Here is a 12,395-nt window from a genome sequence, read left to right on the forward strand (position 1 = left end):
GTGGAAGTGCCTGTGGTGATTCTCCAGTGCTGCCAGTGGGACGCCTGTTAGCATATAAGTGCACTACAGCACATGCTGCTGCGGAGGCAACATGTTCATGCTAATGAGAAGAGAGGGTGTGAGGAGGAAATAGAGCAGATAAATATTCCCAAATTCCACCATCTGAATTTCCTTTTGTTTTTAAAAAAAGTGTTTGGTATTTTATGGTGATGAATATAGTCAATAAAATACACATACATACATTTTTATATAGATATATATTTTGTCATTTTCTTAATTTTCCATATGTTTTATTAATTTTTTGTCATTTTCTTAATTTTCCATATGAGAAACTGTATTTGTTTTACAATTCCTGAGGTCAGCAGCTGGGGGTGTTTATGCTAGGCTAGTATGATAAACGTATTCCTTGTAAAAGTTGCATAAAAATGAGGAAATCGACAGGTGTATAGTGGAACATTATCCAATTTCATTTTATTGATCTGAAATCATTTTTTAATTTATTGCAAATTTACCGCAAATAATAAACAATTAATTACTCTTCTTAATGTGTATCTTTCTTTAATTCCTGTGAGTATATCAGCATTGTGTTCAACTAAACAGGCTCAGGTTTTAAATGTACCTGGTTCAAAAAATGTTTTTTTTTTCCTACTACAACAAGACATTACAAAAAAGCAAAGATATAAAACCTTTGTACCAGGAAGGTGTGTAGGACAGATGACGTTACTTTCAATCATTTAGCACACAAAAATCTCAGTTATTTATATTTCTATTGCAGCATTTTAAAATACAGAAATTGTTTACAGTCTGAATTATATTCATTTTTCCACAATAGGACAAACTTTGCAAAGAAAATATAGGATGGGATTAGATATGGACCAAAGCACGGCTGATTAGATCAGATTTGAACTCCTTAGAGACAGGAGGTTCAGACAGGAGGGCAGGGTGGAATGTGAGTGGATCCTGTTGATCACACACAAACAGGGATTCTCACTGTAGCGCTCGTGCACATGCAGGCAGCTCTATGTATTGTGCCACAAGCTGAAAAACTTCCTGTCCAGACAGGAAATGCATTCTTGTGCACGTCCATCCGTCTGGGATCGTGTGTGTGTGTGTGTGTATTTCTTTTCTTGTGTGTTTGTGTGGAGACTGGCAACAGATGTGTTCTGCTGCTTTCCAGAAGTTATCTCTGGAATGTGTGACTTTCCTTAGTACTGTTTAGTTCCTTTGAATAATATGTTTTTCTGGCCGTGGTCCCCGGTCCTCTCAGGTTACTGGGTCTCGTACTGTACTGTATCGACCCGCTGTTATCTCTCTGTTCAGGCAACAAAACAAAGAGGTTTTTGTAATGTTTAAAGAAAGTTGACGATAAATATCAATCTCGATTAAAGATTAAAAATATTACTTGTTTGACGTGCATTAAAGCAGTCGTAAAAATGCTCGTTTGCCATTTAAGTTTAAACAACTTTATTTCATAAACAATCAATATTTACATGACATATTGACCCAAAGACAGAACAGTAAAAGTAGCATCTAGGCATCCAATGAGCTGAAGTCATCCAGCAAACTGGATCTTAGCACGGCAACGTTGTACACAGCAATAATAATTAAAATAAAAATAATAATAATAATAATAAAAAAAGGATTTACAGTCGACAACAACAGACATTTACAAAACAGATGTGGATCAAAATGAAGCTCTTGAAACAGAACCACTTGGTCGCACAAGTTGCATAAAGAAGATTTTGTGCTGGAGAGGCGAGGCCTTCCATCCTTAAAGCTACAATGTCTCTCTCTTTTTTTTTTTTTTCCAAAAAGCCTTGACCCTCAGCTAAAGCATTAGAACACTGTCGGTTATGTCCGTAGTCTGAGTGCAAGTCCATGTTCAGTGGTGTAGGCAGTGCAGGACTCACAGTCGGAGCTGTAGTTAAACGTTCTAGATCTATATTTACAGTACAGTGCTGGTGATGCAGCTGAAGGAGCCGCTTAATAATCCTTTTTTTGGTAAGAACTGACGATTCTGTCGTCTCTTCTCTGAACAGTTAGAACCACGCCGTCGTCTTCGCTTTGGTCTGATCAAGAACTGAGGAGAGAAGGAAGTGAGGTCAGATCGATTCTGTGGTTTCCTTGGCTTATAGAATCACACAAAAAAAGAAAAAACTCTGTTATCTACCTGAGTCATATGTCTCCAGAGAGCCCTGTAGGGGTGAGGGGGTCCAGGACACAGTTGTCGCCGTCGCCGGGCTGCTGCTACTGTGATCCATCTCTGTCTTCACCTCCTCGCCGTGTGGCGAGCTCCCGGGGTTCGCCGCCGTCTGGTTCTGGTTCCTAACACCAGGCAGCAGCAAAGGATTGAACCTGGGGTCCACTGCGGTGCCGTGTGCCGAGTATGGATGCAGAACTGGGTGGTGGTGGTGGGGGGGGGGGTGGTGGTGGGGGCGGGGGGGGGGCGGGGGGGGGGTAGACGTCGTGGACGTTGGCGTAGCCGCTTGTGCTCTGTGCGTTCAGGTTGTAGGTCCAGCTGTCGGAGAGGTTAGCCGGCGGCGGGAGGCTGGCCTGGGAGAGCATGTGGCTGGCCCACAGGGACCCGTCAGGGTGACTGAAGGGAACCGGGCTGGAGGAGAAGTCCGGGTGGACAGAGACGGAGACAGACGGGAGGCAAGGACTGGTCTGCTGTGGATACGTGGAGGTGTTCCAAACTGAGGCACTTTGGCCCTGCGGCATTGAACTCCCATCTGAAGAGAACACAATCCAAGAACATCAACATTAGAATTTCATTTGGTTCTAAACTTTGAATGTTGTTATTCCACTCCCTCCTCCACTCACCTTTCCATAAGGTGCCAGCCGCAGACGCAGACTGCTGACTCACTCTGATTGGCTTACTCTCGCTGCTGAAGGCACTGGCCTGACTGAGAGCGCGTGAGAAGTGCTCATCAATCACGTCTCCGATGTTTCCTTGGAAGTAGGTGAACAAAATGCACCGGGAGCTCAGGTACTCTGCCTCCGCCGGCTGAGTCCCGTCCTTCAGGTCTGAATCTGGGGTCAGTCTGGATCCAGACTCGAGTCTGGGACCGTGCCGTAGGTCCTGATCTCTGGACATCACTCGTCTTCCTCCTCCTCCTCCTCTGTGCTGCTCCTGATGCTGCTCCATACACTCTTGCATCTTGTTATAAACACTTAACTTCCTCTGGAGAGGAGAGAGAGAGAGAGAGAGAGAGAGACCCAATAAGATTCAGTCATGAATGATGAGCAGTCAAAAAAAAAACAAAAAAGGAAAAATCAGCCGTTTTTGGTATTTATTTAAGGTTACGATGTTGTGAATCATCTTTTTTATTACCAAAAAAACAAAAAAACAATTTTGCAAAAACTAGTTTGCTTCTTTAGTTTACAACAGAAATGTTTGACAGGTGGAAACATATCGTCGAGGAATGTGAATCAATGTAATCACAGTTTGATATGAAATAATATCATTTGCACAGTTTTAACTTCCCCATGTGTTGGAAACAGTTCTAAGAGCAATATATATGAAAATAACAAAATGATTTCACATCATTTCAAAGACTTTTCCCAGGTGTGCATAGAGAAGTCAAACAGTTCTAAGAGAAATATATATGAAAATAACAAAATGATTTCTCCACATATTCTCTCCTAAAGGTCTAAAACACTTCCACGATCAGTGTTTCCCTAAGAGAATTCCTTCTTTATAGAATTCCAGGGAACGTCTTTCTCACCAAGTCACAAACAAACGAGAGTTCTAATTCTTCAAATTCTTTTTCAGTTTTGGGAGCAAAAAAAAAAAAAACATTGGCAGGGGTTCAAGAATCTTTGAAGGTCAGTGTGTGACAAAGATATAATGATAGAACTTGGCAAAGCTGTTGAGATACTTTAGAAATGTGACTTAACGACGAAAATATATTTGTCTTAGAACTTTTTGACTTGCCCCAGTACAGACTACAATGCCCAGGGACCGTGGCTCACTTTCTGAAAATCACACAGAGACTACAGAACTTAAGTAACAGTATGGATTGTGATTTTTTTTTTTTTTTTTTTTTTTTTTTTCTCTGGGTTGGGGGGCAAGCTGGAATCAAACCCCTAACCTACTGCCTGGCAGGCACACATCCTACAGCACCACTCCTGCTCTACTTTATTCTTACTATAAAAACGACAGACCACATATAGAAGTCCCATTAATATTCAGTTTACTACAGACACAAAGAGTATACAAAGTAGTAAAAGACGTTTCATTAATCTAAAAAAGTCGATAAACTTTGTTTACTACGTGCTAAAACAACAGCGACGCCCCACTGGAAAAAGTCGACCGTCTCACCTGTTGTTGTTCCTGGTGATGATGATGATGGTGGTGATGATGGTGGTTGTAGTACGGGGACTTGTAGGCTGCTGCTGCTGCTGCAGGGAGGTAGTGCGCTCCATAGCTTTGGTGGTACATCACATCCAGGCAACTCATAGCGACGCAGCAGACAGAGCCGGAGACGAGAGACACGCAGCGCACAGAGACACCGAGGCTTCACACGGTCTGTCTCCTCCGAGCCACCGTCGCCTCCATATATGCCCGGACACATACAATGGCCATTCCGTCCAGTTTGCATACGCACAATACGACTCCTGCTGCGCGCTGCGCCAGCTCCACCCGGGGCAACAATGTGGACCGAAACGCTACCAGAAACACACGCTGGATCCGAAAAGGACAAACCCCTCTCTGTGACAAGTTTTTTAAGAACGCCCCCTCTTTTCTGTTCTGTCTTTCTGATTTGGAGGGGAGTTATATTTAGAGAGGGCTGTGGCCGTTCACGCACGCCCACCCGGGGAAGGGCCTTCTTCGCGGGGCCGCGGAGTTTATCAGAAACCAACACAACTATGCGCCAAAAGGTTCTGTTCCCACTGGCTGCAGCCATTCATGAAAAGTCCAAATGTACTCACTGGGTGCTGTAACATGTCAGACCTTTGACCTCAGGGCTGTGTCAGTCACAGGGACCGTGTGAAGGTCAGGGGCCGCAATCAGGGGCCAAAGTCAGGAGTTTGTGGGTGCAGGTTCACACAGTGATACGGAACTGATCACATGCTTGTCTTAATTGTACTTACTGTAAATATTTTAATTTATAATAGAGGTCTTCATCTCTCATCCAAAAAGTTTCTCCAGTATATTAGTCCTGGTATTTAAGAGGCTAAATACCTGAATGAATAATATTTATGAGTACAACAAAGTACTTGAAGGTTAGGTCAAGTATGTATATAATATCGTCATAATACTTTTTATGAACCATAAGTTGGCTGCCATATGTTGTACTTTGTTTTAGTACATATATATATATGTATATATATATATTATAACAAGAATATCTAATCTAAAAAAAACTATCCTGACTTCATCTTAAGACACCAGTAAATCAACCAGGTAATTTCTACCAAAGAGATCATTTAAACAGAAGAATAAATACAAATATAAAATAAAAACCACATTATATTCATGAAATCGACTATATATCCCATCAAAGTGAGGCTTTAATCAGTTGAAACCCTTTAGTTCAGCTCGATTTTACTACCAGATTTCACTGGGACTATTATGAGGTTTCCCTTTCCCCGGCGGAATAAGAGCAGTTTGCTGCCACCTGTTGGCAAAATACGTCACATTCAATTGTCTGCGTTTAACTGTTTAACAGAAATTATGACAGAGGTTTAATTGTCGAGGGAAAAAAATGTTTTCAGAAAACTGATCTCATCGATGCTCAAAAACCTATTTTATATCAAAAAAGCGATTTTAAATATAAAGTTGTTAACGTCCGGTTCCAGGGAAACCACAGTTAAGTTGTACGAATAAGCGATAGTTTCAAATGTTTATATATTTATTATTTCTAAATTAATCTTGGTTATTGGAAATAGATTGTGGTTATTAAAAATTAAACATATTTTTGGGGGGAATCCAGCTCATTGTGTTTCACGCAGATCTCCAGCTCCAGGTTTCAGGCTTTAGCCTATCACGTGCACGCCTTTCCAGGTAGTTACACACCTGCAACCAATCACTAATCAGACACAGGCAGAGAAACAGAGTTTGATGCTGCGGTCGTTTTAAAGAACTTCAGGAACCCGTCACTGGAAAACGAGTAGGTGATGAATTAATAACTTTAGTTATTTATTTGTTAATAGATGTTGCCCACTGCAGTACCGAAAAGGCCCACATGTCGCGCAGTTTTGGAGATTGTCTCACCCCAGGCTGACTTGTTTTCCTGTTTCCTGTCTGAAAATAATTGGTGTTAAAACGCTGAAACACGTAATAACAGGTTTCCTGATTAAATATTTAAAGATTTTACAGTTTGAACTCAGTTGTGAACCTTCTAGGAAGGGAAATAATAATTATAATTGTAATAGAAAACACGTCAAATGAACAAGTTGGATAATATTTTTTTTATTTGTTTACATTATTAAAAGTAATATTGTTTATCAGAGGTTTCTCACCATTACAGTACTTGCAGGTATAAGTATTCATTTTTATCTGATGTGATATCATTTCTAGTAACAAAATAATACATAAATACATTTTATGTTTCTTTTATATTAATTCTATTATACTATTATACTAATAAATGGGATGAAATGTTTTAAAAATAGTAAAATAGTGTCATATCATCATTAAAATATTAATTTTATATATGAAGCTCAGTCAATAACAAAGTAGGATGAACATAAAACCTAAATTGGAAATTCAACATTTTCAACATCTTCATATTCTCAGGCAAAAAAAAAAGAAAGACAAATAATCAGAGTTATTAACCATCAATCAAAGCGCTTGAAAACACGTCTCTGTAACAACGGTGTGTACTCCCATCAGACTTCATCCATGTCTCCATCTAGTGTTCTCAGGGAGGAAATCACATCCTTCACCGTCAGTGCCGGCTCCAGAAATGGGGCAGTGGAACACTGGCAGGGAAAGCCCCCACAGGGGGCAGGAGTTAACACAAACACACACACACACACACATTCCTGAACTGTTGTTTCCTCACACACTCTCGCCTGAGCTCAGACATGATACCCGGCATTTCGTCACACAGATACACACAGGTTCTGTGACACCGACCTGAGGGGTTTTCCAGCAGACATCTGGAGCAGCCTGTGCCTCCACTGCTCCGATCCTTAATGAGCCACAGAGCAGATTATTATTAGGTGTTTTAGAGGGGGGGGGGGGGGGGGGGGGGGGGGGGGAGGGGGAGGACAGGGACCGGAATAAAAGAGAAGTTTGTTTTTTCCCTGCTGTGCACAATCAGGGGCCACCCACAGTGTTGGAGATGGAGAGAAGTATTTTGTGGTTAATAAATTTCGATCTCCAGAGATTACCATAACTCTTCTCTGGGAGAGATGATGTTGTAAGGAAACATCCCAGGAAACTAAAAAAAAAAAAAAAAGCAGTAGGTCACAATACTTGTGTCCTAGTTCTCAGAGTCTCAGAGGAAAAAAAAGAAGAAGAAAAATATCCAAAAATCTAAAAAAGACTTAGACAATTAACACTAGTGGTTAACTGTTGTTAATGTAGTATTTTTTTATTTTTTTTACTTGACAACAGATGTGTAACGTTCGACCTTGTGCCTCGCTGCAGGTGTGGGATAACGCTGAGTGCTGTGGGTGATGAGCACTCACATTAAGCAGAGTGCAGCATCATGGATTCTGTGGAGCAGTTGCTATCACTCCACTGCCTCAGGAGATGTCAGGGAAGACACACCTGCCAGGCCCGGTCTCTGAGCGACGACGTCAGGATGATGATGATGATGATGATGGTGATGATGATGATGATGATGATGATGGTGATCATGGCGGCGGTGAGTGTGAAACTAAGGCACTAGCATGGTGGCGGTGAGTGTGAAACTAAGGCACTAGACCTCTGCCAGTCCCCATAGCTGTGTAAATGGTCCTTCTGAAGTTGTCCATCATTTGCCGATGTGTCCTTGGGTATTTGTCGGGTTGACAGAAAAAATATTTGATGAAATAAATTAGGTTATACATTTAACACACTGTAATTCCACCACCTTTTACTAATTGTCCCTGGAATACGTACGGTGTATATATACATACATATTTTTTTATATATGTATATATGTATATATACAGTATATATATACCTTATTTTGTATATGTATATAGATATGTGTGTATATGTATACTGTATATATATATTTATGTATATTTACAGCTTATAACCTGTATGTTTACATATATTTAAACACATATACACACACATATATATAGAGGGCGAGAGATAAATTAAAATCTAATTAAATGATCATTAGTCATTAGTAAGTGTTACAATATGAATGTGTGTTTGTTATGCACCTAAAAAGTGTTCTCTATATAAATATGTCATTGTGCTTAGAGCAGTTGTTGCTGTTGAGTCGTAACTGGAACACGAGGTCTGGGCAACATTCACATCATTCATTTAAAGCTCATGTTTGGGATCAGCTCCTCTGTGGCACTGATCTAATGAGCAAAAGAAAAGAGAGAGTCATTTGGGAGGAAATGGAAATTGAGTTTCAATGTGAAGCTAAAAGTGGTTGTTTTTAAAGTGATGAGACACTTCTGCCCTTTCATTATCTTTGTGACGCCACATTCTCCGTTTAATTGGTGGAGCCATTATTGCTCATTCTACGAACAGAAATGATACGTTTAATTGCAAACGCTGCTCAAAAGAAAAGTACACACTGTGGAGAGCCTGGACTCAAACTCTTTGTCTGACCAGTGGAGTCTCAATTTCCTGAGGTTCCACGCTGACCTTGTCTTAAAAAGGCAGATAATTGCTTTGTCCATCCTCCTGGTTTTAAGTCAAATCCTGCAAGTGCAAAGATAATGGCTGCCCGCCACAAGTTAATGAGACGATGGCGACTCAAAAGACGGAGGTCATGTTTATGCATACGACAGATGTGGCCTCATTTGAACCTCCCCCTCTGCTTCACATGACCAATCTGAGTGGATTTGTCCTTAAAAAGAAAAGCCCGACATGGATTTAAATTTTTCAAACCTGAAAAAAAAAGACAATTTACTCCAGGGTTATGTGTGAAATTAGTCAGACCGGATGTTTTCTGTTATTTGTTCTGGTGAAAACGTCCAGTGGAAATAATTTTTAAATACAGTCTGCGACCACACCAGCAGCACAGTTTTATATGAAATCCCCTGAAAACAGGACGTTTCTGGTGAGAATTCTTTGGTTCATCTGTTCATCTATCACTCAAGAATCACATATCGTTCAGAATCGTTACAGGAGGCGACTACAGGACTGATGTAGTAGAATTCGGTCTACTTTCTCCGTTGTCTCCTTACACAACTTCCCAAACCTCCTTTGCACAAGGACTCGTCCTCCGTTGCCCTTCCAGTAGTAATGACTCTAATTCCCTCGTGCTAATGGTGTGTCTGAGCCTCGGACCCTGCTGGGACCACCAGCCTACTTCTTGTGGTCCGGCCCCAGGGCTAGGAGGACCACGGACCACGGAGACAGAAGCGATAGGGCGAGCGATAGGGCGAGCGCCGGCTGTGGTTGGCTGGTGGTAGGATCTACCCTCAGACAGATGAGCCTCCTCAGGCTAAAGGGACCTGTGGATAAAAGAGGGTGTCATTGATCCATGTACGTGTGTGTGTGTGTGTGACATCCAAAATTGGCGCCAGCAGCAGATTTAAGCAATAACACATCGCCGTTTGACCTTAACTCACAAAACCAACAGCGTGTCTGAGACACGGGTGTCTTTGTGGTTGCACATAGAAATGCATTACTCCCACACACACATTCACACACACACACACACTGGCATCTTGATGCAAAATCTGCATCCCATCTCGTGAGACGTTTAGGGGGAGGTTAGTGGGGAGCAGTGATGAGCAACACTACGGGGGAGATAAGCTCTCATTACCCCGCAGCTCCCTGATGCTGCAGCGCGTCGGCGACGGCGACTAGATTTGTCCCATAGGCAGAAACGAGTGGAGTCACTCACTCGATTTATTAGAGCATCAAACCCCCCCCCTGCTGCTACCACCCTGTCTCCCTGCCTCCTCACATCCCCGTGTCTTCTCACACTTTCAGACACCTGCTGTCCTTCCATATGTCCTACATCCCCTCCACTACTTTTACTACTATTGCTACATTACCATGTGCACATGTAAGAGAAGCCAGACTTCATCTGTTGGTGACAGTTTGAAGAGATGGTTCTAACAAAGGAAAATAAGGTGAAGAACTGAACTGAAGTTTCTGTTAAGTTCATTTTTTGCCAGTGTGAAAATGATTGATGATGACTATGGACTATTTCCAGGTCAAATCAATTATTTATCTGTAGTTTAACTAGGCTACCTGTGTAGGCTATGCCAACACTTTTGAAAAAAATGTTTGTAATTTAGGGGCTAATGTTTTAGCTCATTTTTATTTTAGCCTAAGAATTTAGGGTCAAGAAAGGGATTTGTTGCAAAAATGTTATGCTCTATAGTCTAACCTTTCGAAATTTACATTAACTTTTGAATATTTTTGTGTCCCTTTATTTTAGTTTGTGCATTAGCTTGTATTTAAACTGATATTTCTGGGGGAATTATTGCTGTATTTTGATTAGCATTAGCTTTTTGTGGGAAACTCCTCTAACAGAAACATAGCTTACTGTTGACCAACTAAAAAACATTCAGTTAAACATAAACATTTAATGAACATTGTAAATATGCAGACATGTAAATTCCAAACTGTACTGTAATTACATGCTTGAGGATTGTTTTCCTCACGTCGACAGAGATAAAGAGTCAACGTGGAGGTTTTGCCCTAAACCCATGGCAGATGACCCTGTACTTTGGTCTTTTTTTTTCTCTTTTTGAATCATTGTTTCTTGATTTTCTATTTCTCAGTCTTGGCTCCTTCCTCACCTTTATTTGTTCCTCTCAGACATCCTTCCACCCCGTCTTCTCCTCTGGCTCTCATCCCGTGGTACTTCCTGTGCTCTCATGGCCCATTTCTTTCCTCTGCACCTCTATCTGGGCAGCGGCGAGGCATCCATCTATCAGAGAACGAGAGAGCTGCTCAAATCCCACGTCTGCCATCACAGCACTCTGTCGCTCCGTGTTTGCATACAGACATATTTCAGCCTACTGGTATGTCAGCGGCTCGGGGGGAGAAGGCGTCATAAAGTCGTAGATTATATCACATTGTGATTCAAGAATCGTTCTTAATAAATGTGGGAATAAAATCCACACCCAAAAGAATCCAAAGAAAGGTTTATTGAAGTCCTAACGCCAATGGAAGACACACGGTGTGATTTGTTTACGGTGAGGGGAATATTGGCCCCATGAATACTGTAAAAACCCAGGCTCCATTAAGTCAGAGTTGTCCGTCTTTGTTACGAGGAAAATAAAGTTGTTGATTTTCCTACGACGTGAGCTGCCATTTTTCACGGCTGCTTCAGAGTAGAAGTTCTTTGGAAATGTGTCAAGCGAGCGACGTCACATGTCAAAGTTACTAGCTGTATTGAGTGTCTCGGTAATAAATCATGGAAGAAAGTACGGAAATGTTGCAACTTTTGAGCTTTATGTAGAGAAATACATTTTTAAAAATGATGGCCTTGACTGAAGACAACACTGTGCAACAACAAAGAAAGGAAACACACAGGAACGTTGGCAGACGACAGGATTTGTGCGATTCCTCTGATGATGATACCTCAAAGCTGAAACGCTGGCTGTGCTTTATGGCTGCGACTCCCACTGATTGTACACAGATCTCATTTCACACTTGAACGTCCCTCTGTCTCCCTCCTGTGTAAATGTGTGTATCCATACACTCTGTAGTTAGTGCCCTGACATTATACGTCTGCTGGGCCCCGGGGCTACGTCACAGATGAAAGAGAGAGAAAAGATGGAAGAAATAGTTGTAGGAAGTGAAGAAATAAAAAAAAGAAAAGTCTGTCAGTTCTATCAACAGAGACAAGATAAATTAAACCAAGCAATACAGGATAAATAGTGTGTGATTTACATGTAGCCTCTGCTTCAATTCAACCATAAGATAATGTAAAAGTCTTTGTTTTTTTTATACCATTTAAAAGCAATATTTTCCTGTTAATTTTTTTTGCATTTTATCCAAAAGAACAGACATAATATATAATATATCAAAGTAAATGGAAACAAAGTCTGTTTGTTATTGAAATCCTTATCGGTTCCAGCTGGATACTGTCCTTTTGACTGATCCAACTCCACAGTCGCTGTTATATGTTGAAGATGTCTATATCCTTTATGGCTGATTTGCATGCCGTTATGATGTAGTTTGATAAAACAGAGGAGATAACATGCTTTCTACCTGCAGGCCCTCTGGATGCTTGGGGCGAGATTTATCACCAGTGGGCACACCCCNCCCTGTAGTCCTCCACTGATTAGTGCCAGACATC

At 41.3% G+C, this 12,395-nt stretch overlaps 1 protein-coding gene across 1 annotated transcript; it reads right to left on the bottom strand.

The window, feature by feature from the left end:
- Positions 1 to 1,447: 1,447 nt before the first annotated feature.
- vgll3 (vestigial-like family member 3) lies at positions 1,448 to 5,018 on the bottom strand. The gene is given in 5 exon segments (XM_008328832.3): positions 1,448 to 2,080; positions 2,171 to 2,450; positions 2,452 to 2,732; positions 2,824 to 3,184; positions 4,325 to 5,018. Coding segments are annotated over 5 exon segments (1,101 nt in total). The 5' UTR covers positions 4,463 to 5,018; the 3' UTR covers positions 1,448 to 2,039.
- Positions 5,019 to 12,395: the final 7,377 nt, after the last annotated feature.

This window comes from Cynoglossus semilaevis, chromosome 16 (genome assembly GCF_000523025.1).
Source record: "Cynoglossus semilaevis isolate Cse_v1.0 chromosome 16, Cse_v1.0, whole genome shotgun sequence".
Taxonomy (NCBI): Eukaryota; Metazoa; Chordata; class Actinopteri; order Pleuronectiformes; family Cynoglossidae; genus Cynoglossus; species Cynoglossus semilaevis.